Genomic DNA, 26,791 nt, shown 5'->3' with positions numbered 1-26,791 from the left:
ACAAGTTCATGTGGCTCAAATCCAGATTGCGACAGGCAGAGAAGGACCGGCAGTTGGCCCAGCAGGACAACCGGCTCTTCAAGCAGGAGTTTGGGGACAAAATCAACAGCCTCCAGCTGGAAGTGGAAGAGCTCTCCAGGCAGCGGTGAAGACATCCTCTTTCTTCTCTATTTTCTGGGCTGTGCTTACCGTGTCTGGTAGAAGGCGGTAGGAGTTGGAGACAGAGAGAGACAAGTGGCATTTGAGGTGACAGGCAGGCAAATCTTTTAACACACCTGTCTTTAGAGTTACAACTGGAAAAATCGGATGGGAAGAAAATGCAAAAGAACTGCGTGGTCAGCAGAAACCACCAGCAAAAGTGCAAATCTTATGTGGCGGTGGAATATCAGAGGCAGGTTGCAGAAGGTCTCTTGGGTGGAAGTGAAATGTCAGGATGGTTTTTGGAAAGCGGAAATGTCCGCAGGGGCCTTCTGCACCACGGTGAGACTTGTTGGGCAATGACCTTCTCTTTTGAAAGCCTACAGCGCTAGAGATGGGGGACAGAGATGACCACCAGCTGCAAATCTGGTTTGGGAGGCTGGGGAAAATCCTCGGTCTGCGCTGAGGTCGCGTTGCGGGTTATCCCGCTCTAGGGAATGGCAGAGAGCTGGATGAGCGCTTCCAAGCGCAGTCAGGTGTCTGACGGCAATGTAGACCTCTCCAATGTCTAGTGTTGCATCAGACTTTGCACTGTAATAGCATAATTGGGAATCTCAAGCTAACAGTAAAAGCAAACTATGTGCTGCTCATTGACGGGGCTGCAGTGCTACGTCTTTGGTCTCAGTTTTGCTGGGAGGCAACCAAAAAGTTAGAAACCGAAGGTAGAGAACTTGGCGAGAGCTATCCTGTTTCCCCTTGCGGTGTCACCACTTTACCGGTATCAGGAAAACAGAGAAATCCTCTTAAAAGAGAAGAGCGTCTTCCCTTCCGCAGCCGTGACGCATCTTCTGGTTGTTGCAAGGTCACCGGGATGAATTGTGTGGAAGCGTTGCTGGCTGCATTTTTTTATTTTGTCCTCTCCTCCCCTGCTGGCACAGTGTTTTGTTTGCTTTTTTTTAAGAAGCTACAGAGGGTGCCCATGAAGCCAGCAAATGGTTTTTATCAGGAATTTGTAGGAGGTCCTGGACCTGAGCTTAGCTGTCGTCTTGGGTATAAATGGGGAATGCATTTTCTCTGTACGTGCTCCTTACACTGAGTCAGTTGAACTTAGCGTAGCTGCCTGGGGAGGAGATGTGCAAGTTGGTCTATTTTTGCATCAGTGGGACTCTTTCTGGTTCCTTCCTCGCTTTAAGCTAAATCAGGATGACGGTATGAAAATGATGGAGCCTCCTTCACTGGGAGGCTGTGCTGCTTTATTTAACGGGGTTTCTAAAGCAGAGAGTTGTGGGAGGGTGCTGCACTGGGTGGTGATTCTTGAATTGTATTCCTTTAAGAGGAAACGGGACTTTCTGCGTTTGTGGTGGTGGTGTTTTTAAATCACGTTATAAACAAGAATTCCCTCGGGCGGTTTGTTTTTTTAAATGTCAACGCGGGCGAGGATTCGTTTCTGGATCTGAGTCTCCAGCAGCTTTACTCACTTCAGTCAGGCTATGTAATTAATGAGGCTGTAGTTCATAATGAGTTATTTAAAAAACAGTTGGAGCGGTGTGGAGGCTAACGAGGGTAATAATGGGTAACGTTGGTTTTTATAGCAATGAGGATTCTGAATATATAGTACTATATAGAATACTAGTACTCTTGCCACTGCTTCTGCCAGCAGATACGCAGTTTCTAGGCTTTGATTTTGGGGCAGGAGTTGTTCCCTACGGCAGCTCCCATATTTTATTTGTCAATTACTTACTGACTTCAGCAAACAGGGTCCCTGGCACTTCAGTCCCTGCTGGTCCACGTGCCCCAAGAGCTTTGTGGCAGTTGGGCGCAGGGCGGCTGCAGCCCTGGGGATGTGGAGCTTCCTGGTGGCCCAGCGCAAAGGGTCTGGGATCCACGGCTAGATCTGGAGCGGTGCTGCTCTGCAGCCTGCTTGGGGCTGCGCCAGGGACCTCAGATGGGCTTCTTCCTCTGTCCTCCACCCGCTGGTGAGTTGTCCTGCGGAACGTGAATGTGCTGCGTTCAGCCGTGTCTTTGTTTTCAACCCGCTGGGCTCATCTCTCTTATCCCAGCCCAAGTCCCGACCTGCTGGTGTGCCGTTGCTCAACCAAGGGCGGAGCAGGTTCTCCTCCTGGAGAGGAGCCCTTGGTTGCTCCACCGGGACCAAGCCCCGCTTCCAGGTGAGATGTGAGAAGAATCACCCCAGCTCTCAGGGAGGAGCATCCCATCCGTGCCGTGTGGATGGCTTTGGGAAGCGGTCAGGGATGGTGGCTTTGGTTTCAGAGCAGTTGGCGTGCTGAAGAATGGCTTTTTGAACCGGGCACTGATGAACGGCTCTGTAATAAGATGAATAACTAAGTATTTGTAAGGATTTGCAGGCGGCATCAACAGATTTATTCCCTGCAAAATTACGCTAGAACGAGATGAAGAACTTCTAGACTTTTCCATCCTGACATAATATGGCTTAACGCACTGCGAGGCACCTTTTATTCAAAGAGGCATTTTTCAGCTCTTGAGCTGGGGTTTAATTGCTTTGGTGTAAAGAGAAGGTTAAATAGTTCATTTGCTCTCCATGTCGAGTGTTACGGAACCGTAGCCTTGACTCATAATTCCACAATATTTGGTATTCTAGGAGCCACCTGGAACTAGAGCTGAAGCGGGAAAGAGACAGATGGTCACACAGTCACCAGCGCAGCCAAGAAAACAAAAAAGGCACAAAGAATTGGCTAAGACAGGTAATGTGACTTTTATTCTTCTTGGCTTCTGTTGGAAATAGGGTTTCACTTAACTCCTCTGCTTTTTCTGAGCTTTGTTAGGCAATAAATGCATTGGGTTAATGTGCCACCGCAAAATGCAACGTTTTTACACACGCTAAATAGCCAGTTTATTGAGTTGAGCCTCGCAAAAATATTGCAAGCGTTGCATTTTATTGCAGAACGCTGATTTCTTCTTCCAAGCTGGGACCTGACAAAATCTTGACAGTAATTGTGATTTTTTTTTTTTTTTTTTTTTTTTTCCTTCACTAGTTAAATAAAACCAAGGGTAACGCAGCAGAAGAGGCGCCGTAAACATTACGTCTTACGAAAAGCAAACTTGCTTGGTTTTATTTCTTGTATTGTAATAAGGGATATTCTCCTGAAAGAGGTAAACAGTAAAACTAGGAAGACAAAAATATTTGTGGAGGGCGTTACAAATACCTTCCAGTGTTCTGGTAGTGCTGCGCATTAGTGCATTCGGTGGGTTTTTTAAAGTACAGTGTAGCGTTCTTTTTGAGACTAAAACTCACAGTCCCCAGGTGGAACTCCCTTTTTAGCGGTAAATTTGCGTTTGAAAGTGAAAATCTGCTCTGCGGCTTTTTCTGTGAAGCGAAACAGGCTCTTTTGCTGGGAATTGGCAGCGAAACAGTTGTTTTGGGGAACCGAACCTGTAACCATGCGGGCTGTGCGGGGCTAGAGGTTGGTCTGCAATTCCCACGTGCTGCTGCCCTTGAGACCTGCCTGCGCTGGGCTCCCCTGGCTGCTTGAGCCGTTCCGGGTTTTTCTTTTTTAAAAGCAATATTACTCAAAATTTCAGTGAAGTTATTTATGCATCATGATCCTTTGATCAAAAAGCGATGCTTGCTGCGGCACAACAGCTGTAATTCAGTAGAAGGAATCGGAAACTACGTGTGGCGCAGTTGGCCAGTAAAAACGAAAAGAAGAAACCCCCTGAACTGGGTGGTCTGATGTTTAAAGCGAAGGTTGGCTACTCTCCGGAAGGCAGAAAAGCTGCTTTTTTATTTTAGCTGCTTAGCTGAGAGCCCGTGGCCGGGCTTGAGCCTGTGTGGGGTTACCCTGCTGTACTCAGTAGGTGAGCGCTGTGCCACGAGTGAGGAGCCCCCGCTAGGAATAAATGGGCCGACATGCAAAAAAGCCATTTCAGAATGGCCGCTTTCTTTTTCTTTTTTTTTTTTTTTTGCCACGAAACTTGTGTGCGGTGCTTGCAGCGGTGGAAGTTTGCGTTTGCGGACATGGAGGAGCCGCGCTGAGCCTGTAGTCCCGACGTGAGAGGTGGGGAGGGTTTCTTTCCTCTCCTGGATTTGTCTCGCGGATCAGTCTTTAAAAAGCCTGTTCGGCCTGTCCACCTTTTCACCCTCTGCTGTTAAAATAAACACTGGTGACGGTGAAGTTTCTTGTACCTCCTGGTAAAAGGAGACCGTCGGACGTGTTTAAGAGTCCACCTCTAAAACATGAAGCCAGCTCTTTGTTCGCAGCAAAAGGAAGGCACGTGGAGCTGCTCGTAGGGAGCTCCCGTGGTGTTCATGCACCTTCGCGTGTCCCAGCACAGCTCCGTGCCGAGGAGGGCGGAGCGCAAGTCCCGAAGCATCGGCGTAAAATCTCCCTTGGCGGCGTGACGGGGCTGAAACCGGTGTCTCCGTATATTTAACTGACGGGTAACTGTTTCCTTTCGGCAGGATGGGAAGCTCAAAATCCAGGAAGAAAACGCTAAAGTGAAACAGCCCCAGAGAGAGGAGAACAGCGTCCTGCCCCACAAGTATGGAAGATGAGAAATCTCATTTTTGCCTTCTCCTTTCCTAAGTCCTGCTTCCCCTTCTTGGATTTCTTTGCCGATGGGAAGTTTGGAATAGTGCGACTTCGCTTTCTAAGAAAGGTTTTTCAACCTAATGCCTTTTCTTGAGGTCTTTGCTGCTTTTTCCTAGCTCTCAAAGGGAAGAAGGAGGTTCTGCTGCTTGCCATAAGTATTTCTGCACCTGAAAAGCTCTGTCTCTCTCCCATTTGCCTCTGAATTTGTTTCGGTATTAATCTGTTTAGTAATTTTTCTTACTTAATGAACCTTCGTAAGCCAAATGCTGCAGAGACCGGGACCTTTGGTACTCGTCTCCAAAGAAGGTATCTTTGTTGGTGAGGGGAAGGAGAAGGTTGGTGGATCAGGGGTGTTGGGAGCTAATAGTCGGTGGCTTCTGGACAAGAACAGAAGCTGTTGGAGAAAGAGAACTTGAAATCGTATTTCAAGGAGATGGTTGTACAAAAATGTAGTTCAGGGGGCGTGTTTCTAAACTCAGTATTACAGAGGAGGATTCTTGGTGTAGGATTTGTTTAGTGTTTGAAAGCTAAGTTTCAGATCCGCTTTTAAATGCGAGAAGACGTTTTAAAAGCCACAGGGAACAGCTCTGTGATGAGGACTCTGCTGGGAGATGGAAAGAGCCTGTTGGAAGTACTCTGGATGTCAGCGAAGCAGCGCAGTGCTCTGACAGTGAGCTGAGCGCCAACATAAAGCTAATCAGAGAAGTACTGTCCTAAAAATAGCATAAGCCCAATTCAAATCTGCTTTACCAGATATTAAAAACCTTCCAGGCCTTAGAAGCTTTCTGCCCCCGTTTCATCTTGGGTGTTTAAGCGGCGTGAGCGTCAGGCTGCCCGTGTATCTGGAAGGCCTCAAAACACGTTATGGCCGAGTTCACAGATGTGTAGGGGACCAAAGGTTTTGCACTGATGTTGAAAGCTGGTTTTAAATTGTGTTGGTACCATCTAAACAGTCTTTCCTGTGTCCATGCTCCCCTTCCTCGGCTCTTCCGAAGGCGCTGTGCAACTTTTTTTTTTTTTTTTTTGTTTCTCCTGCTCTTCCCGTTGAGGTGGGAGTGCTGTGTGTCTCAGCAGCACCAGCCACGTCCCCCCCCGCCCCGCTCTCTGCCGAAGCTTATGGCCGCCTGCCCTCCCAGGCGAGCCGACTTGGCCGCGCGGTTTTGAAGCAACGAATCCAACACTCGGTGTGGGTAGGGTTTTACAAACAGGACGAGGGAATTCTCTGATAGTCCGTGTGTTTTTCTCAAGTGACGCGGTGGCTGAAGCGCCGGCTCCACGTGACGATGTTGTTCTCTTGCAGGTCACCGAGCGGCACGCAGGACGAGCAGGTTGGTGATTCTTTTCCTTGCATTGAAATACTGAAGGGCGAGGGTCCTGAGGGCGCTCCTGGGCTGCTGCAGCAGCTTCCCTGCCCGAATACCCTCAAGTTTGTCCTTCAGGTTGTGCCTTGGTGAGGGTTTGGCTGCAGCAGCCGTTGTTCCCTAGCGGAAGAGTGCTGCTTATCTCATTAGAAAGGCTTTCACTTGGCAGCGCTGCGCCTACGTGAGTTCACTTTGCCTCCTCAGCACAACCACGTTGGTTTTTAGATGAATATTAACCCCTTTTCTTATTCCTTTGCCCCATGCCTTTGCTGGGTTGGTGGGTCTAAAAAGAGCAACGGAAGCGTAGTATAATAGAGTGTTTGTGAAAATGGTGGTGTTTAAGCTTCTTGGTCTGGGCTAGGGCTTTGCCAGTTGCTCTGTGGGGTAGAACAAAGGGGTGTTTTGATCTGTTGGTTTGTTTTGCTTTTTCCACGTATCTCAAATTGACCAGAAGCCATTCTTTCTCCCCTGGGTGCCTGGCAAAGCACAGCTAGACCCTTAACCTGTCAGTGGGATGCCGCGACAGTCGTGCGCTGTAGCCAGGGCGACTGTAGATCACCCTGCAAAGGCTCGGTGGCCCCGTGTGGCCGCACGGTGTGCTGTGGGCAGAGGGGGGTGGAGAAGACAACACGAGAACCCTTCCTCCCCGTTGTAAGAAGCAGACCAGCCACAGAGCTCTCGTACAGCTGCCGTGTAAAGCAGAGAACGTCTTGGTTTCTCCTTGGGGTTTAGGAACAGCTGTCAGGACCGGGAAATGCCGAGATGTGCCAGCTCTGCCAGGAAGAAAGCAGCCGAAGCGCAAAAAAGGTAACTCCCAAGACTTGCGTTGCCTTCTCTGTCATCTGGTGAATGTGCGTCTCCTCTGACTTGCATTTTGGAATAGCACAGGTTTCCTACTGGTGACCTGGGACAAAGAAATGAGCCCTTTTCTGAAGTCCACCGTACCCTTACAGTAAACTTGTCAAACAGTGGTTGCCTGAGGGTTCCCCGCTCTGCTCTGTGTTCAGTGGTTTGGTTTTCCTTCCCCTTAGCAGCTTTTTCCCTTTTTAGCAAAGTGGTTTTTTTCTGGGATCAATCAGAAGTGAGAATAGGAGGTGTTGACACTTGTTTGTCATCTCTCCGCTTAGGGCGCCGAGCTTTTTTTCTCTTCTTATTATTTTTCATGTAAGCCCCCCTTGCTTTCCTCACTGCTTTACGCTCTGAGTCTAGAGGGATGACAAGAGGCTCAGGGATAAGGACGTTCCGTGGGAGCGCTGCCTTCACCCAGATACGTTCCTCCACTGATGCTGAGGAGCAGTTGGGAAGGAGACAAGGCGCTGCTACAGCTGCTGCCAGTGCAGCAGGTGTCCTGGTCACACTGGTAGCCGGGGGGGAGGCATTGGGTTGTGTTTTCGCCTGGTTATGGCTAGAAAATACACGTGTGTGCCTCTTGTGACACACAGCTCCCGTAGAGCGAGTCAGTCAGACCTGGGATGGTTTGTTACTGGTAACTCTTACCTGCGTTACTACAAGCCATCACCTACTCCCATTTGACCTAAGGAGCTTTGCTATAAACTGCTCCTGAGCGCAGGAGCCAACTTCTGGTCTTCGGAGGGGACAAGAGTGGAGTTTTGGAGCGTCTTTCTCTAGCCCGGTGGAGCATTTGGTTGAGGGAATGATAATGAGAGGAAAAACGTAAGTGTCTTCGTGTTGCTTGTGTCTTGAGCGTCTCCTTAATTTCCCTGTCCTCCTCCTCTGTTCCAGAACATCTGCAAGAACTGTGGCGGCATCTTCTGCGAAGCCTGCTCGGCCAACGAGCTGCCCCTGCCGTCCAGCATTAACCCCCAGCGCGTCTGCAACCGCTGCCACGCGCAGCTCATCCAGCAGTACTCCTCCAGCCCCTTGTAGCGGACGCCGTGCAGGGAGAGCTCACCAACAAACGGTTGTGGCTGAGGATGGTTTGTGGAGTTGTTCAGGGGGAGCGTGAAGAGAAGACACTTGCCTGCGTTCTTTGGAGGCCAGATGGGAAGCAGCTTTGTGGTGTTTACAGTTTCTTGTGGCTTAAAACAGTCTGAGCCTTCCCTCTACAAAAACCTTGCCGGCTCTCGGCGCTGAGCTTGTGCTGGGGAGAGCGGCTTTGGGAATGTCCCCAAGGTGTCCCCACGCAGGGAGAACAGAGCGCCCTCGCCCCAAAATGAGCCCTGTGTGTGTCTGCGTGCGCAAGTCAGGAATGGTCGTGTCCTCAAATGTGTGGCGTGAAAGCTGCTGCTGCTAAGCAAAACCTCGCTGAAAGCACGACGGGAGGGTTTTTAATCCTCCTGTCTGGCTGCACTTGAAATCCCATTTCCCTTTCCCAGTTGCCTTTGACAATCTGGCTCAGCCATGATACGTCAGTGCCGGGTGTCCGGAGGCCAGGTGAGAGGGCCCAAAACACTTTTTGGCTTCATTCCTTGGTCTCAGCCCTCCGGCCCTGGGCTTGCTGTGCGAATCGGTGGGGGGAAATCTAACCAAGCTGTGGAAGTTCTGAAGTTCCCCTTCTACGTTTGAGGGGCTGGGGGTGCAGGGGGTGCCCGACGGGAGAACTGAGGACCTGCACTGATCTGGTGTGGGGGTGCCCCGAGGCATCTCGGGCCTTCCTCTCGGGAACCCTCATGGGGACTCGGCGACTGCGCAGCAGTGTCGAAAGCGACGGTTGTCACCGCACCTCCCACCGTGGTGTGGGAACCGGAGGCATCGGATCCCCCGGCATTTAGATACCAAATCCTCGTGATGACACAGATTTAGGGCCGCTTCGCTCCACCTCTCCCCCTTGTCCACATCAAAAAAAAAAAAACCAAAAACCAACATTGTAATAAACCTGGCATTTCGCTTTGTTATTTGTTAGACCAAAACGAAGGCGAGATGCAATGGGAATGCTTTTTGCCTACTAGAAATTCTAATTTGAAACACAGCGTAAAGAGGTTTCACACTTCACGCTAACGTCGTTCTTTGTCGTTGTTACCTCATGAAATTTTGTCCAAAAAGCGGTGGTTGGTGGCTTCCTCGTGAAGCACGGAGCACGTCAGGGTTGTGTCGGGACTGGTTTATACTGGAAGCCTGCTTCAGTCTGGAAGACCACAGAATGTTTTGTAGTCCTTAGGAAACCGGTGTATTTCTGTGTGACAAATGCATTTGGGTTTGTACAAATTTTATTAGGGGTTAGCGGTTTAATTCCTCAGGGGGGATTTTCTGTTCATTAAGAGTGGCTGGAACCTCGTTAAAAAGTGTGTCAGAGCTGAGGTAATTTCCGCGGTCGGTGCTAGTTTGTACCAGGAATTTTTCTTTCCTAGTTCCCCCCAGGCCTCGGCGTGTTCAGCCACCCAAGTTCTCCGGCCCCTCTTGGTGCCCTTGGAGCCAGAGCGCTTCCCAGGGGGGCAACTTCACATGGATTTTCTTCTTCTGCTCTTTTTTTCCACCCCTTATGAGTGTTACTCGATCCGTTTCTTTGCTGCTGTCCCGTAAAGCGGATGAGTAGTCGTAAACAGTCTTGAAATAGAAGGAAGCCTAGAACGCAAGCGTGGGCCCGCTGCTCTGCAGGGGGGAGACACCAGAGGTGAATGGAGACAGAGAATTTAGTGTGAATGGTTTTGTGTACAAACTGTACGCATTTACGAGATTACGAATTCCTGCATCCAAACCCAGCGTGACTCACGCCCCGAGCAGAAAGTGAGACCCAAACCATTTCCATGTTCGAGGACTAAACTGGAAACCCGGCACTTGCCATAAATACTGTTAACGGTGGTGTGTCCAGCACGTTGCAGCTCCGGAGGGACGGTTTGTGACTGTCCCGACAGCAGCAGCTGCTGCTCCGCTTGCTCCAAGCGGAGGCTGTGACTGTTGTTCCCGGGGAAAAGTGGGACGGCTGTTGCGCAGCGCCACGGGGTCTGGACAGACGCGCAGGAGGCAGCTGAAGGCCCTTCAGAACCCGGCTCTGCGGCTGCAAGGGCAAGGTCGGAGCGAGACGCTGCCAGCTTGGCGTCAGCACCCACCCCTTTCCGGGCATCTGGGGCTCCGGGAATGTCTCTGCCTGGAAGGACGGGATGTTGTATGGGGCGTTATGCCCCGTGATGCTGCAAACGTTCACGGCACATTTGCTCAGGCTCTGCTTGCAACGCTGGGTGGGGGCTGACGGTGGCTGTTTGGGTGGATGGGGGGGGAGCAGAGGGCGGTTTTTCTGATGTTGATTTTGTTCCATGTAATAATAAAAACTTGATCACCCGTATCCTGCCTCCCGCGTGCTTTTTCCATTCCACACTGCTTTGGCTCTGCGTATGAAGGGATTTCAAAACCAGTAATGGGTGACAGATACCGATGGAGATGGGGAAGCGCAGGGTAGGAGGGATGAGGTACTGGCGCCTGCGGAGGCGCGTACGAGGACGTTAACGTGCTCTGGTTGTGTTAATTGCAAATACTGGTGTTTTATTAATGCTTTGGACACCCTTGTGCAGTCGGAGACTCCAACTGCTCCATCCCGCAGCACTTCCCGTGCCTCCAGGACAGCTGCAGCTGCTTTTGCAACAGACAAGCTGTCCAAAGTATCTCAACACAATTTATTACATGCTTTTACACCATGCTAGAACTAAATTTTATACAGCTTATCCTTGTTATGGAGCAGAGACACTCGGGCTCGATCTTTACGCTCATACCCACGGAATGTGTTCACTTGGGCCTGAAAACAAAGGAAGAGGAAAAAGAAAAAATCACTCCTTGGCTGCAGATTATTGCTTCATTTTTTTCACGTGCACCACTGCATTTTGTTCCAAATTATCGTCTCCAATAATAGAATACCAAAATTCAGCAATACTAAAAGATCTCACCAAACAAAAGGGTGAGATGACATGAGCAGCTCCACCAGGTGACACATTTCCGTGGGTGGCTGCAGCTCACACACACACACACACACACACACACACACACGGTGGGGGGGGCGGCAGGGGGTTAATTCTGCTGGGGCCAGAAACTGTTGTGGATGTTCGTGTTCTCTTGAATCTGCCCCAAGAGCTTATCCCGGGCCTAGACTGGAAATCCAGAGATGGGGACGCTGGGCGGGTGCCTGGGGGGTGCCATCCCTCCCTGCAGCAGCCGTGGGGGCCAGGACCTCAGGGAGCAGTGACCATGGTCCCCCACTTCCAAAAGGGAATTCATGGAAGAGCTACAACTTGGCCAGGGCTGTTTATAAAGGTCACGGGAAACTTTTTTTCTTGGTACAAACATTCTGCCTCACGGCTGGGGCAGCCAGGGCCCGGGGGGGGGCTGCTGTGTGGTTTCCGTAAGGAGCGCGACCTGATGGCGTGAGAGCAGCAAGAACTGCCACATCACCCTGCGCCCGCCTCCCTCCTGCTCACACCCAACGCAGCCCACAATTTTTACCTTGTAAATGGCAAGGAGAGACACACGGTTTCTGTGCAAGTAACAAATAAAATAACAAAAAAAAAAAAAAACCAGACCCAGAAACTGTCCCAGCACAGGAAACCTTCCCCCTCCTTGTTACCATTGTGGCAAACATTACAAGCTGTTTGCACTGAAAACAGGGTGACTATCACACTTTACCATGACAGCGGATGGATTAAAATAAAAAAAAAAAAAACCAAATAAAAAAAAAAGTTACCAGAAGACTGTTACTTTGTCAAACTCCACTGTCTGTACTGGTAAGTAAGAGTCACCACCACCCCACCCCACCCCCCCAGCCTAAAGACCAGTTACTGTCAATCCATGGCTGTGGAAAATGTTTAGCCACGTTTCCTCTTCCGTGCCAGGGATACAACCCCAGCAGCACCCTTATTCACACACTTGCGGAGTTTTAAGGGGAGGAGGAGAAGACAGAAGCTCTCCCGCAGCCCCAGCTGGGCAGGGCGAGCTGCTGGGCAGTCCCAGGGCAGCGCAGCCCCCGCTGCCACCGCGGGAAGGAGCTGCTGCCCCTTGGCCGCAGGATTTCTATCCTGCGGAACCCCGATTCGCGGGCCGGAGCGTCCAGGCTCAGTGCCTGACCTCGGATGAGCCCCTTCAGCCACTCCAAATGTTAGCATTTAAGCCAGCTGAAATCCAAAGTATCAGAAATAGTAACCCTGAGGCATACGTTGCTAAAAATGGAACAGGACCAACAGAGAAGGATGCACTTACCAAATCTGAGCCCGTGCCACTGTCATGAGCAGTCTTGTTTTGCCTTCGGATGTTTGTTCAGGAATAATTCAATGGCACTGCACTCTGGGGAACAATTTGAGAGAGGCTGCCTGGGTTCGCCGATTGTACGTGCTATATTTCTTTTCTTTTTCCACAAATCAAATACCACATTACAGGGTAATTTGGAAATGTACATTTAAAACGATCCTTTTACACAGGATGTTAACGGCAGCTTGACAAGCTGCGCCAAACTGCCCAAGGAGCGGAGTCCTGGGGTTGTTAAGACACACACACACCCCCCCCACCTCCTCTTTACTTACGCAGCTGTGACCCCTCCTTAGCCATCGCGGCGACCGCGTCCTCTTGGCTCTTGAAATGCACATCCGCTTCTCCTGTGGCCTCTCCCTGGGAGTCGTATTCCACCATGATCTTTGTGGGCTTCAGCGGTGCAAAAAACTAAAAAGAAGTGGGGGCGGGGGAGAGTTTGGTGAGAAAGAGACAACAGAACAGTAATGCACCCTATTCCCCAGAAACTTGATGTTTTAACTCATAAAGCCTGTCCAGCTGCGGGGAGCTCGAGTAGCCAGCACCCCCCCCTCCCCTCTTCTCCGCCTGGGTGGAGCCGAGGGACCCATGTCACCTGTCCCACTCTCTGTGAGCTCCCAGCAGAGTCATTCTTGACACGAACAAAAAATCCTCTCACGGCACAAATATTCTGTACATGTCAAAGTCATTACGTGCAGGTACGCTCGCTCTGTGACGCTGTATACTATTAAAATAAATTAAAATTGGTATCAAAAAGATCCTGAAAATAATTTCTTAACAACCGGCTTCTCTGAAATCTAGCCAAGATGACAATCGGCTACTCGGGTCAAAGTGACGATGGTAAGAGAGCCCAGCAAGCTTTCATCCATTCTCATTTACGGAGGTGAGCGTATCGCCGTTGTGCCAGGGCTTCCCTGGGACCCTCGGCAAGCTCACGTTTCCAAACACATTCAGCCTGAAGCCTAACACAGACACAGATAAATTAAAAATCTGAAGTCACTCCGGCTGTAACAACTAATCGAGGGTTTGCATTGGCGATTTCATTCACATTTTTAGTGTTACTCACATTTATTATGTCTTGGGCACTAGCCTGGCTCGGAAAACCCCTGACGTGGACAAAGTGCAGCGGTGATGAGGCGTTCGCGGATTCTAAAACGGGCCTGGAGCTTTCTGTTCCTTCCCCGCACAGCTCTGTGGAACGGAGGGAAAAACCCCATCATTAATGCTCACAAGTCTCACCTCCCTCACGTGAAAGCTGTACGCGTGCGGGGTCACGCTCACAGCAGACGACGAGAGCAAAACGAAGTGGCCTCAAAGAAGACGCACGATAGGGAGGGACTCACTATTTTCTCCTTCAGCATCGGAGCCTCCTGTGCTGCTCAATCCCCTTTCTTCAGGAATGAACTCCTGTTCTCTTCTCACTCTGGAGTAGGTCACCATCTGCTTGTCATAAGGCACGTGCCTTTGCATTTGATGCTTTCTACTTACGTACACTTCTATATACCTAGAATTACAAGGAAAAAGATTGCGTGGCACCCCTTGCACCTCCGCAAAGAACTCAAGGTTTTGAGACAGTACCATTACTTCAGGATGTTTTGCTACCTCAGCTCTGCTCAGGTGCCAGGTGTGAGAGCCACGGGATGGCGGGCAACGGTTCTGAAGAATTAATTAATTTAAATTGCGCAGTTAGGTTTAATGAAAGCCCTTTTCAACTTGCAGTGACAGCTGCTCTCCTCTATAAACTCGCACATTGTGAGACAGAAGACCAGTCCGCTCCAGACAGTCTTTAGTTTACAGCCTTATACACAGTTGTCGTAGAAGATATCAAACACTTACAAGCCAAAAGTCTGTTCTGTCGCAGAAATAGAGATTTATTTCCTCTGAAAAAATGTTTTCTAGTTCTTTGGGTAGCATGCATCCCTTTTGAGCAGCCCTGAGGCCGTTTTCCCCTCATTGCATCTCTGCAAATTGCACTATTCCCAGCCCTACAAACCCCTAATTAAAAACCCCCAGCCCCTAAGCACATTACTGGAACTGGCAGACACACGAGATGCACAGGGTCCTATTAAATACTTCAGTGGAGCCCTAAGATTTTATTAAGATTTTAAGATACGGCTATGAAATTGGTGCGATAAAATGTACCGGGGTGCGTGTGAAAGTCGTGGGTATAATACATCAATATGTAATGCAACATTACGGGACTCCGGCAAGATCCTGCTTAGACTGGAGACAAAAAGAAAACAAACCCCCCCTTATTTGCAGGTTTAGTCAAATTATAGCACCTTATGTTACTATCTGACCACCCTGTCACTCAGAGCTGCCTGCGCTCATCTTTCAGAGAGCTGGCAACAGCACCAGCTGGGCCTCCCACAAATTCCACCAGCAGTGGTGAATTAGGCAATTTCCACAGCACTGAAGGAATAATGTGAGAATAATAATAATAACGAAGAATCTACAGGAAGGGGAGTAACCCCGCACACAGGCTGCCAGAGCTCCCGGCTCGGCCCCCACGAGCCCACGCTCAGCACTGGGCACAGCTGACAGGCATTTCTGCATAAAACTGACAGCCCAGGACAAACGAACGAGAGCAAAGTGACGTCAGGTTTGGAAACCACTCCGTTTCTTGGCTGACCACACAGAAACGGAGGTACATCAGCTGGGGTAGGTGAGCCAGATCAGCCCTTGTTTGATTGTGATGAAGAAAACGTTAACGGCAGACTGAGAATTAATTAATCTCCAATGAGGGTAGGGAAGTGTGTCAGTTAATTATTGGGCACACCTACAGAGCAGCTGTTTTCTGATAATATGGGCGGGGGGACAAGCACAAGGAAGTGCAGACTAGGAAGGGGAAATCAGGAAAGAGAAGAAAGAAAGGAAGTAGGTGCTGTGTAGAAGAGGTAAGGGTTGTGGAGGTCTTCTGCTGCTTGGTATTCAGAAAGGGAACTCAGTGGGTGCTTAAAGAAAAATCAGAAATCTCAGCAGGTTAAAAGCAATCTTTGTGGTTTTTTTTTTTTCCCTTTCCTGAGTGCAGCTCAGGATTCTGGGGAAAAAGCGGTATGTGCTTCTGCTTGAAAAAGAGAGGCTCTTGTGAGGGAAGTATGTGGCACGGGGCTCTGGAAGAAAATAGGTTAAAAATGGATTCTTGAGGAAGAAGAGCCCAGACGGAGTTGGTGACCAAAAACTGCACGGTGTGGGCCAGCAGTCAGCGTGGGGAATGGATTCAAGCCAGAGGTGAGTGGTAGTTGTGCTTCACACAACGTATTCCCCAAGGGGATTGACAAAATCGTGGAAAGCACCAGGGAACCTGGTGGAAATGCTGCAATGTCTGTAGGAGGCGCTGGATCCCCATGCGCTTGTGTAATGCTTCGGTTACAGACTATTTCAAGGGGTGCTATTAAAAAAAGAAACACGTTAAGCCATTAACAGTCTAATGCGGCTATGAGAAATATTTAGCTGTGATTTCTACTGAAATTTGAATCTAAAGTCTGAGCTCTAAGTTTTAAGGGTAGCAAAGGCAGAAGCTTTCTTTGTAATGTGAGTATGGGATAGTCGTGTAGAAGATGAGCTGTTTCACCTGGTAAGAAGCAAGCTGGGAGGCACACAGCATGCTTCAGACCATGCTCTTCTACCCTTTGTGAACCCTGGTGAAGTACCTACCTATTTCCCATATATTCCCGGTGTCGTAACAGGGCTTTAGCTGCCATTTCAGGAGCGGCAAACTGAACAAAAGCTTCTCCTGTTTTTCGTTCTCCCCGGTAGACGAAAGCTATGTCAGTGACTTTCAAACCTATAGAAGGGTTGGGGAGAAAAAGGCATTTATGTTGTCAGGAACTTGTGCCATAGCTCTGAGAGTCATCTTTTTCCTTTCTCTTCTGGTTTTGGACCAACTAATGAGGCAGTTAAATAGTTCTGAAACAACTGCTCCTGCTGGCCTACATACCTTTTTTTTAAAACTTTCTTTTAAACTCCGATTTGCTGGATTTGTTGAAGTTAGTTTTCACAGAAGGCTTAATTGCCAATAATAAATCCAGCTGAGGCTTCAAGTAACTATGAAAACAACAAGGAAACCCAAGTTCTAGACAACAAGGCCGGAGCACAGATGTTCTTGAAATTTTCTCTCATTATGATGGTAATTTATTCCCCATCTCTTCAAAACCCAGTTGAAATTCACCAAACTTCAATTCCTGTTCTGTTATCTTCCTGGGGAGCCTGTACTGCACTGAACAGCTCTATCTGACATGATACAGAGCGCACACTAGGTTGAGCTCCTACACTTTTTTTTTTTTCCAGGAATGCCTTTTCGCATACCTCTCTGTGCCTTGTTACTTTCTCAAAGGGTGTCTCCAAGCTCCTAAAAAAAAAAATGGAAATCCTTGTTCCACAGTGCTGCCCTCGTCACCTTGTTGTGATAACTCTGCTAGTAGAAGCCTTCAAATGTATTGAACCACTGGTTATCAACTGAAAACTATTATTGGTGGCCTTTGCTTTTGTTATGATGGTGGTTATCGTGAGTCTTAGCGCTACAGGGCTCTGTCTGCATGCCTGCCTGGAGTGGAAGAAGTTGGGGGGAAGAAGTGGTTCTGGTTTAGTCTACAACATCAGCTTTACCTAAGGATATGTCAATTTATTCTGCAAAACCTAGAAAGGCTTTTCCTAATGAATGCAACACTCGCTCTGCTGAGAACTGTGCAGTTAACTTTTCAAAACCACTAACAAGCCAGTGGAAAAAAAAAAAAAATCGCTGTTAACAGTTTTAACAGTGGTATATGCAATCTGTTGTGATTATATATCTGTGCATGCTCATGCTGCGTTTTCTTGTAATTTAACTACCGTACAGGTGTTTTTCCCCCTCTTAACTTTGCCAGACTACGCGCTGGTAGCAATCCAACTGCAGACAATAGGATCTAGGTTCTTCCTATCTTTCCTTCCCCCACCTCCCTAGGAGCGCTCCAAGTACTGATCCTAGGTCAGACCTGCAGAAACTCAAAGGTGCCAGAAAACCTTGCAGACAAACCCTTGCTCAGAAAGCTTTAGTTACTTCTAGCTGCAGGGGGACGACAACTCTTCATGGTGTTTCAGGTGTTCAGGGCTGCATGCGCTTTTTGCTTTCTCTCACTTAGAGGAACAACAGCCTAGGTAAGCACCAACTCGAAGAAGTAAGCGCAGCATAACCAAACAGCACAGGCTAGGCTGAGTTACCTGAGAAAAAGGCTGCAATATCATCCTCAGTGGAGCTGAATGGAAGGCCTCTGAGTAGCACAACTCCATCGTTTATGGCTTGTGACTCATCCCGCAGACTTCGGAGCAAGCCCTCCACGTCGCTATCGTGTACTTCAAAAACTGCAAGGAACACAGGCACAAAACACGTTTTAACCGCATGGTACTCAGAAGGTGGCACTCTGCATGCATTCTTCGGGGCAGCTTTTTCTCTCCTGCAAAACTTCCTGTTTCTTCCCCCACCCCATACTCTCTGGTCCTGCAATGGTGCCCCTCACTACACGAACCCCTTTGCTTTTCCAGTCCAGCCTAAGAAGTTTTGGCTTAATGGTGCCTTGTTGGCTAATTCGCTGCTCTGTTCCACATCCTGCCCTTCTTCCCACCAGCCCGCTTTATTCTCCAAGCAGTTCTTATTCACTTTATCGTGAGTTTTCTTCCACTGTAACTTCTGTCGTTTCAAACCCACCTTTCACGTAGCGTGGGCCCATATACCTCAGGTGCTTTTCCAAGGCTCTCTGGACATCCGCTTTTGACTCTAGCTCGATCAAGGCATCCCCTCTGCGTCTCCCATCCCTGTTTAAGAGGAAGTGTATGCCGTTCTCACCATTTCGAATTCTACAGCCTAGAAATCAAGGAACACACGATACAGAAACATACACAACTGCATCAAACACAGGGGTCTTCTGATTGCACATGAAAACTGAATATTTTGTGCAGAGCTATCCGCCTCAGCAGTGTAAAATACTGTCTTGAAACAAAGGATAGGAAACTCCTATTTCTAACCTGAACTCTAACAAATACTTATCACAGTTAAGAAACTGATTTGGCATCCACATCTGGATAACATACATCCTCATTTTGTTGGTAAATTTCATTGTTTCTGAGTTACTTGAAAATGAAATAAAATGCTACAGTCTTTTGGTCTCTATAGCTATGCTCTGCCTGCTATATGTTCCCTTCTCCTTGGACTTCAAACTGACTTAATTTAATTTTGACAGGTTATTAAATCATTTAAAGTCTACTGTGCAAGGATCCATCATAATATTACAGTACAGAGCAATCAGCCCTGCAAAGGTACGCCTAGGCCTATTAATTAGGACCAGAAAGCAACACTGAAGTTCAAACTAGTAAGTACAAAGCATTACAGTTTGTTTAAAAGAGGGGACCTGGGGGGGCAAAAGCCAACTATAATGGCCTTCAAAGGATTCACTTCAAATTGGACTGCCTTTACTGGGGAGACACAGGCTAAGAAGGGAAAGAATTGCTCAATTAAATATAAAATGCCATGAGTTTCTAGTCATTGTCTAGCAGTCTGGAAGCTGATTATGTGAATAATTGCAAATAATTTTGCATTAATACTAAAAACATCATCTTTCTCTGGCTCATGATCTTTACATTCTCTTTCTGCTAACTAATCATTAACCACTGGGTGCCATAAAACCACACCGAACAGTTACGCGGGAAAATTAAGGCCCCATACTATCAAAGAAGGTGAGCACGTCCTCCTCGGTGCAGGAGAAGGGGAACCCTTGCGCCCTGATGAGAAAGACGTCACTTTCTGCCTTGGGGGACTCGGGTTCCTGCTCGGAGAGGTGACCTTCCTGGGACGGAGCATCTGTAACCTGCAATCGGCAAGAAATTTAAAAAAAAGAAAAAAAAAAAAAGCCAACTCAAGAAGTGGAAGCACGCGGCTTTCGGTAGTGTACTCGGCTACGCTCGGCTTTTTGGGGAGGAGCGTGGCAACGGGCTCCTGTGGGGTGGGCAAGGGGCGGGGGGTGGTTGGTTGTGGCCGGTCCGTAGAGCTGCCTCCCCGCTGGTGGGGGGGGGTAAAGGCCCCTCCGGACCCGTCCCGAGGCGGCGGGGTCCCCTGCGTCCTCCCCGCTCCCTCCCTGGCTGCGGGGTCCTCCGCGTCGCCCCTCGCTCCCTCCCTGGCAGCGAGGTCCCCCGTGTCCCCCCGGCCGCCGCCATTTTAGGCCCGTTGGAGCGGGCCCCTACCTGGCTGTATGTGCGGACGGCAGCGCAGAGCGCAGCGGGAGCCCGCGGCGGGCCCGGCCGCGGCCCGAGGGCGGCGGCGGCGCTGAGGAGGCTGCGGGCGGGCGGCGGGCGCAGCCAGGGCGGCGGGCGCAGCCAGAGCAGCGGGCGGCAGCCCAGCAGCAGGGCGGCCAGGCCGCGGCGCGCTGCGGCGGCCATGAGCGACGGGCGGGGGCTGTGGGGCGCTCCGCCTCCCCTTCCCAGCAGCCGCCGGTGGGGCCGGGCGGAGGTGGGGGCGGGGGGGGGAGTCCTTCTCCGGGAAGGGACGTCTGGGTCGGCCGGTGCTCAGCCCTGCGTCCCGGCCGTGCCGGCTTATGGAATCAAAGAATGGTTTGGGTGGGAAGGGACCTTAAAGCTCATACAGTGTCACCCCCTGCCCTGGGCAGGGACACCTCCCACCAGCCCAGGTTGCTCCAAGCCCCGTCCGACCTGGCCTTGAACCCCGCCAGGGATGGGGCAGCCACAGCTTCTCTGGGCAACCTGGGCCACTGTCCCACCGCCCTCACAGCCAAGAATTTCTTCCTCAGATCTCATCTCAATCTCCCCTCTTTCAGGTTAAAGCTGTTCCCCCTCGTCCCATGGCTCCCCTCCCTGCTCCAGAGTCCCTCCCCAGCTTTCCTGGAGCCCCTTGAGGGACTGGAAGGGGCTGGAAGGTCTCCCCGGAGCCTTCTCTTCTCCAGGCTGAACCCCCCCAGCTCTCTCAGCCTGTCCTCACAGCAGAGGGGCTCCAGCCCTCCCAGCTTCTCCGTGGCCTTCAAGATGCCCATTTAGAGTTTCTATCACCACTAACATTCCGATATTATTTTTTTGTAACAAACAAAACAGGAAAAAAAAACCCCAAATATATTTGCAATGTCAAGATTTAAGTCAGGCTTAAGCACAACAACCCTTTTACACCCCTTCCCTGTAGACTCTTTTAAAGGGAGATTATTTTCTCCCCCTCGCTCCCATCCTAGCTTGACAGTCTTGGAGGCGGCACTGGCTGAACCTGTTTGCGAGGAACGTAATGCCTTTCAGATAATCTGGAAAAACAGTCCTGCTTGTATTGCTGCGTCTAAGAGGGACAGGGAAGAAAGAGCCGGCCGCGGCTTCTTGTAGGTGGTCACGCTGAACCCAGAAGAAGAATTTTTAGGATGAAGCAAAAAGAGCAGGAAGAGAAGAGACAAGCCCCAAAGAATGCCAACAGACAAAGGAGAGTGTGGAGGCTCAGAGCCAGGGTGCGTAGGCAGGTCTCCGAGAGGTTTTTAGGAAAGAGCATGCGCCAGGCCGTTAATTTCTCGGAGGCCTTGAATGTTTCTTATCACGGTTTTGAAAATGTTAACAAGCTATTTTAGGTCATCTTCTTGTTGCTAGTTTTTGCTTTTATAATCTATTTCTTGTAACAAACTTTCGCATGACAGACTATTACCTTGATAATGGCACGGTCTCTTGACAATAGCAGCCTGAGACTCTTTGGAATTTTCAAGGTAAATCACGTATTATGCACATTTTCAAAGGAATGTTGACCTCAGTGCTCAAGTGGTTCACATTCCAGTTTTTCACAGTCTGTGTTGGGTTTCTCTTCAAAACCTTCTTTAAATAAGCAAGCAGATTTTATAGGAGCAAAAAAATTAAGATAACCATAGGAATTCCTCTTGAACACTTACCTTTATCTGGATTGGCTTTCGTGCTTTAAGTTTAATTGAATAAGCGAATGCCTGAATCTTACGGTCCGAGGGAATGCTACGTGCGTTCCTCTCTTGTGAACCAAGCAGAGTGCAAGGAAGAGTCTCTTTAAGAGATGCGTGTCTTCCACCTATTTTTCCTTACATATATTTGCTTCCCAAGTACAGTAAAAAATATCCCACTGCTGTTTGTCTCCTATCTTGTCAGTGTGTGCGAATTACCTTTAGAGGGCACCATTTTGTTGGGCATCTGTTGGCACTGAAGTTTTCCAGGAATGTCAGAGCTTCTTTAGCAAATCTAAGGGATCAAAGCCTCTGTACCTGTGATCGGGGGGGGGGGGGGGGGGGGGGGGGGGGAAATCATCCTAGGACAATAGAATTTGCATTTATTCACTCGACAGAACTGGTGTTGAATGAGATGTAATGTTACCATAAGTAAAAATGAAAAGACTTGGAGACGCCCCCCCGTACTGCTCTTGACCAAGAAGTTAAACTTATCTACCTTTGAAGATGCCTTTTTCAACACCAAATGTTAGACAGGTTATTGGCAAGAATAATTAATACCAGCTACTCTTTACTTTGATAAGAGGAAAAAAAAAATGTTCTCAGTTGATACTAAAACAAATGCTTATCTTATATTTGGAAGCATTGCTTCTCACTCTGTGTAATCTGTCATCAAGAAAAACTGACCTTGTATTCTGTGGTGGTATTTTCCAAAATTATTTGTTTAGCTCAGATTTGTCCTGCTGAATGCTGAGACGTTTGCAGGAGACAGATAGCGTGCTTAGCCTGAGCGAGCCCACCAACTCTGGAAAACAGAAAAGAGAGTGTATTTTGCGTGGGGAAATTTCAGCAGCACGAACCCACCCGTAGACAGAGTCCACGCCATAAATACTGTTGAGATTTGTGGAGCAGGTCCTGCACAAATAGTTGGTTTCTGAGACGTTATTACTAAAGTGTATGAACATTGTAGCAGGAATTAGACATATCTGGGCACGGAAACATTTATTGTTCTCTTTGCAGTCCAGCAATAACAAGGCCGATGAGTTGTTCTGTCCCAGCCCCAGAATGATGGTGACTCTTGGGACCGCTGTATGATAACCTCACGGTTGCTGTAATTTCTTCGTGCATTGCATTTTTTGTGGAGAATAATTACAAGTACATACCACAAGTTCGATCTGATATTTATATTTAAATGCTTCACTACATTTTTATCATTGGCCTTCTAGGTATTGCTCGTTCACAAATCAAATCCCTTACCTTAATGCACAAAAAACTAAAAAATGGATGGATGCTGTCAGTTTAATCCAGAATGTGGGGAGAATATTTACAGAGCTTAGTATTTATGTACTGTAGTATTTACATTTCAAAACGATGTATTTTTTTTATTCCCAATAACGTACATATTAAGTTTAGTGATCTGAATTTTTGAACTTTCTTCAGCTAGAATGTTCTGTCTTTCCTAAGCTGTGCAGCCAGAGCTGGAAACTTCAGCCTAGGACCGAAGCGCTTTGTCAGCTTGAGGGCCTTTTCAGAGTAATTCTTTAAGCTCTACGGTGTAATGGATAAACCAAAATGACAGTCGCGAGACCGCGGGTGCATTCAGTGTGCTTTTCCTGGAGCGACTGAGCGGTTTGACCCTTACGTAAGGCTGCAGCGTGCTGCCGGTCCCTCGTGTCAGCAGCGTCTGAAGCGAGCACTTTATCTGACCCTTTGCCATCCCGAACAGACCAATATTAATGCGAGACATAAAATGTACACATTGCATAACCCTTTCTCCTGACAACCGCCCAGGCCGAGTATTTCCTCCTGACTGCTGCAGTAACAGACATTTAATTTTAACTTGCCACTAAAATAAAACACTCTGTGGGTAGAAGGAAGCGTACGGGTGGGAACAGAGAACCGAGGTTATTCATGTCCCAACGTGAATGTGCCAGAAAGATCAGCAATACTTTTTTTATTGAGTTTGATTTACGTCGCCAACTTAGTCTGACAGCGTCTGTTAAAAAGTGCCCTGAGACCCGTTTCGTGCCTGCTTTTACTAATACAGCCAAAAGGAAAATTGCAAACGTCATGAAGTGCTTTTTAATTACGCCTTTGCTGCCCAGTAAAACGCTTGATTTTGAAAGTGTCCTAAGGAGAGTAGCGTAATTTTAATTTACTCAGAAATGCACTGACCTGGCATTCTGACTTGGTCTGAAGGACGGAGCCAGAAAAGGAGAAAATGCAGTTTCAGCGTTTAAAAACATGAGAGAAGCAGACGACTGTCAATGTTGCCACGTAAGGCATTATAGCTGACACCCCTTATGTGCCGTACAGAAACTTAATGCTGTGTGGGATTGTAGCATGTTTTGATGTCCTGAATTTGCCCGATAACGAATCTGAAAGCCGTCGGGTTTTCCTCTGGCCTACCTGCAGCAGCGTGGGGTCGCCAGGGCTCGCAGAATCCCCCTGGGGCAGGAGGGGAACGCTGGGGGTCGTGCTGCCTGTCCTGTCCCTTCTCCAAAATCCAGCGGGCTTGTCATTGACCTAAATGGAGACAGATTTTCACATGAAATTATGTAATTTCTGCCACAAAGAGGTGGCACTTGGATGTGGCTAAGTCTACAGTGGAATGTGTGGTCCTCGTTTGATATTTTATTTCGAAGCGTTCTGGATGCTGCTGTCTATCTCTGTTTCCCCTGGAACATATAAACTGACTGAGACAAACCCCAAAATTAAGATGATTGTTCCTGACTTGGGGATGGGAGGTAGGGATTCCCAGACCCCGGAAACACAGCCTTCAGCTGTCATCTGGTGTCAAATGAGGTGCCGGACATGTTCTGCGATGCACTGCACGCCCTCGGTTTGAGCGTCACGAACAGCCCTCTTGCCTGGAAGAGCATGCTGTGTGATAATAACCATTGCCAGCAAAGATGCGATTGTGCTTATTTGAAAATGTATGCTGAAAAGATACTCTGACATTAAATTTCCACACGTGGGAGGACAGGGAGTTTTTAACCATGCTCACACAAGGTGAGGTGGTTCAGGGCAGAGGTCAGGGGAAGGACTTGCCGAGGATTTGTAAGAAAAACTGGATTGTTTTTTTTTACCTCAGTAATTTGCAGCTGCTCCTATCTTCACATCTGAAATGTGTCCTTTCTTAGCTGACTGCTGGCTGAGTTAAAAATTGGTCGCAAATCAAACATTTGTGTTGAAATATTAGAAGCTGTTTTGACACGTTTATTTAAAAAAAGGGTCAGGCCGTTGGGTGAGGAGAGCAGAAATGCCAGTTAAGATCCCCCTATTTTTTTATATGACTGTGGTGGTTATCTGTGGGTTGGGTACCTGAACCCCTTTGTCATGCACCAGAAGAATGAGGACAGGCCACCTGAAGAAGCCTGGATGGTATAAATAAAGAAATTGTCATGTGTTTTGAGTCCCTGGCCTGACCTGCTAAAGCAAAGCAAGCTGCTCTGGTGCTGTACCCTGCTGGCTTGCTCCGCAGGAGGCAATTTGGGGTAGAAATGAGATGAATACGGGCAGGCCGCAGTTTTCATGGTTCCCCTGTGAGATCTGGATGGGGATTTCAGGGCCAGGACTACCTAAAGGCTGCCATTTGTGTCACACTCGTGCCCAAAAAAGTATGGCCCAGTGACAGCTGCGATACACAGGTTCAACCGAGGCCGTGCCCTGTTTTTCTGTCGCCTTTGGGTCACCCATGGCTGGGGGAAACGCTTCCAAGGACTGGGCCCTGGGGCTGAGGCGGCTGCTGTGGGGTGTCTGAGGGGACAGGGGGATATGTGGAGGGACGGGGTCTGAGGGGAAAGGGAGATGTATGGAGAGACGGATGCTCGGGGAGGTCTGAGGGGAAATGGGGATATATGGAGGGAGGGGGTCTTGGGGGTGTCTGAGGGGAGAGGGGGATCTATGGCGGGACAGAGTCTCAGGGGTGTCTGAGGGACCAGGGGAAGGAGGGACACGGGGACACCCGTGCCCGGGGACAGGCGACGGCCGGCCGCTGCCCTGAGGGAAGGTGGGCGGCGGGGGGCGATGGCGGCCGGGCGGGCGGTGGCGGGAGGCGGGGGCCGTGTCCCCGCCCCGCGGCGCTCTCCCCGCACCCGCCCGCCCTGCGCCGCCGCTGCTGCCATTGGGAGCCGAGCAGCGCCGAGCCCAGCCGAGCCGCGCCGAGCCGAGTCCAGGCAGCCGCCGGTCCCGCTCCCGCCGCCATCGCCATGAGCTTCTTGTTGTGAGTAACCGCGGGGGGCTCACGGCGGCGGGTGGGGAGGAAGCTGCCCCTGCCCGAGGAGGGAGAAGAGTCCCTTCCTCCTCCTACTCCTCTAGCCCGTCCCGCCGGGCAGGGCAGCCCGCCGAGGGGACGCGGCCGCCGCCCTGAGGGAGCGGGGCGGCCGCTCCCCGCCGGCATGGCCGCTCTTCTCCTGACCCTCTTCCCTCTCCTCTCCGGCGGCGGAGCGAGCGCCCTGGCCGCTCTCTCCCTTTGTGCCCCGCTCCCCCGGGAGGCCCCGGCCGCGCTCGCGGCCGTAACGGCCGCCCCCCCTCAGCCGCGGGAGCCGTTAACGGCGGCCGGGGGCCGGCCGGCGCCTCGGAGGGCGTTTGGAGGGCGGCAGTTCGTCGTGGCAGTCGGGTTTCCACCTTCCTTATCGGCCGGGCGGCTCCGGCAGCGAGGAGATGGATTTAAAAAGCAGCCACACGGGGCCAATAAATCCGGTGGGTCGGGGAGACCTTCCCGGTGAGCGCTGTGTTGCGAGCTGTGGAAGGGCGAGAGCCGCCTTCAGGGGGAAAACCCACCGATCTGCTGGAGTTTCCCTCTTGTAACAATATTCTTTTATTTTTCCCCCCCTCATACTAAGCACGATAGGCGCGGGAGTTGTTGCCTCTGCGGTCGATAAGTTAGAACTGGACGCCGTTGACGCAGGTTGGGTGAGCAGCGGCGTGTAAAAGTTAATTCCAGGTTAGGTCATGGTTATCGGATGAAGCGAGGGTGATCTGGGACAGACGCGGGGAGCCAGCACGGATGCATCTTGCTAATGAGAAGGCAATTGTTTACTGCGGCATAAAAAAGCTCCCTTAGGAATTGGTGGCAATTTAGGTGTGTGCAAAACCTTACATTTTGCCATTTTGCTTGGTAGACAACAACTGAATGAACTTTGGTCCCTCCCCTTGGGAACAAAGACGAGGTACTTCTGACAATTAACATAAACCGGTTCAGTGACCTATTAATTAAAAGTGAAGATGTGCTCTAGGGAAAGAAGGGAAATCCAAGCAGCTGAAAAAGGCGCCCTTGCAGAGCCAAGCTCCATTAAGGCCTTCACCCCGCTGAGTGCTCTTGCACATTCAGAGTTCCGTGCGAGCAGTTAGCGGGACCGTTGCCATAATATCTGACAGTTGCTACAGGCTTATATTGATAACCAACAGATGTATATGTAGCCTGCTTTTAGAGAAGATACTTTATCTTGGGAGCTGGAGTGTTCTAGTAAATTGTGTTCTCATGGAGACAAGTAACACCGACGCTGGCTTCCTTCTAAATCTCGCTGTTGCATTTATCTTTTAACTCTGCTGTACCGAACCAGCTTGCCTGTCATTGCGCTTGTGCTGCCTTACCCCCAGAGTGGTTTTTGAAAGACAC

At 49.6% G+C, this 26,791-nt stretch overlaps 3 protein-coding genes across 12 annotated transcripts in view; 2 read left to right on the top strand and 1 right to left on the bottom strand.

Annotated features, from left to right (window-relative positions):
* Positions 1-10,286, top strand: part of RUFY3 (RUN and FYVE domain containing 3) — a 51,929-nt gene extending 41,643 nt beyond the window's left edge. For 7 of the 9 annotated variants that reach the window (XM_054202270.1, XM_054202272.1, XM_054202271.1 and 4 more), the window contains 6 exons: positions 26-145; positions 2,759-2,861; positions 4,580-4,659; positions 6,010-6,037; positions 6,803-6,877; positions 7,814-10,286. In XM_054202270.1, coding sequence (XP_054058245.1) covers positions 26-145; positions 2,759-2,861; positions 4,580-4,659; positions 6,010-6,037; positions 6,803-6,877; positions 7,814-7,957 — 550 coding nt within the window. In that variant the 3' untranslated portion in view covers positions 7,958-10,286. Of the gene's footprint in view, positions 1-5; positions 2,115-2,758; positions 2,863-4,579; positions 4,660-6,009; positions 6,038-6,802; positions 6,878-7,813 lie in introns of those variants that run through there. The other 2 variants (XR_008466543.1, XR_008466542.1) reach the window with 2 other exon arrangements.
* Positions 10,287-10,482: 196 nt separating this feature from the next.
* Positions 10,483-19,660, bottom strand: GRSF1 (G-rich RNA sequence binding factor 1). The gene is made up of 10 exons (XM_054204313.1): positions 19,466-19,660; positions 18,951-19,092; positions 17,937-18,092; positions 17,453-17,593; positions 15,911-16,040; positions 13,597-13,757; positions 13,320-13,444; positions 12,529-12,664; positions 12,209-12,292; positions 10,483-10,757 (listed from the first exon to the last, which is right to left on the bottom strand). The coding sequence occupies exons 1-9, from the start codon at positions 19,658-19,660 to the stop codon at positions 12,231-12,233; spliced, it is 1,248 nt and encodes a 415-aa protein (XP_054060288.1). The 3' UTR covers positions 10,483-10,757; positions 12,209-12,230.
* Positions 19,063-26,791, top strand: part of MOB1B (MOB kinase activator 1B) — a 47,045-nt gene continuing 39,316 nt past the window's right edge. Inside the window, exon 1 of one of the 2 annotated variants that reach the window (XM_054202281.1) lies at positions 19,063-19,167. Coding sequence is in view for 1 of the 2 variants with exons in the window: in XM_054202280.1 (XP_054058255.1) it covers positions 25,380-25,393 (14 nt within the window). In the remaining variant the exon portion in view is untranslated. Of the gene's footprint in view, positions 19,168-25,264; positions 25,394-26,791 lie in introns of those variants that run through there. The other variant, XM_054202280.1, reaches the window with a different exon arrangement.

The sequence above is a fragment of the Rissa tridactyla genome, chromosome 5 (assembly GCF_028500815.1).
Source record: "Rissa tridactyla isolate bRisTri1 chromosome 5, bRisTri1.patW.cur.20221130, whole genome shotgun sequence".
Lineage (NCBI taxonomy): Eukaryota > Metazoa > Chordata > Aves > Charadriiformes > Laridae > Rissa > Rissa tridactyla.
Note: the sequence above shows the minus strand (reverse complement) of the source record. Positions and strands in the feature narration are given on the sequence as shown.

Bases quoted from the DNA above. Each gene is read 5' to 3' on its own strand.
- GRSF1 (XM_054204313.1), bottom strand. From the start codon at position 19,660: ATGGCCGCCGCAGCGCGCCGCGGCCTGGCCGCCCTGCTGCTGGGCTGC. The intron at 17,594-17,936 runs GTGGGTTTGAAA...TGTTCCTTGCAG, and splicing joins GGGCCCACGCTACGTGAAAG to TTTTTGAAGTACACGATAGC. The intron at 16,041-17,452 runs GTAACTCAGCCT...ACCCTTCTATAG, and splicing joins TATTGCAGCCTTTTTCTCAG to GTTTGAAAGTCACTGACATA.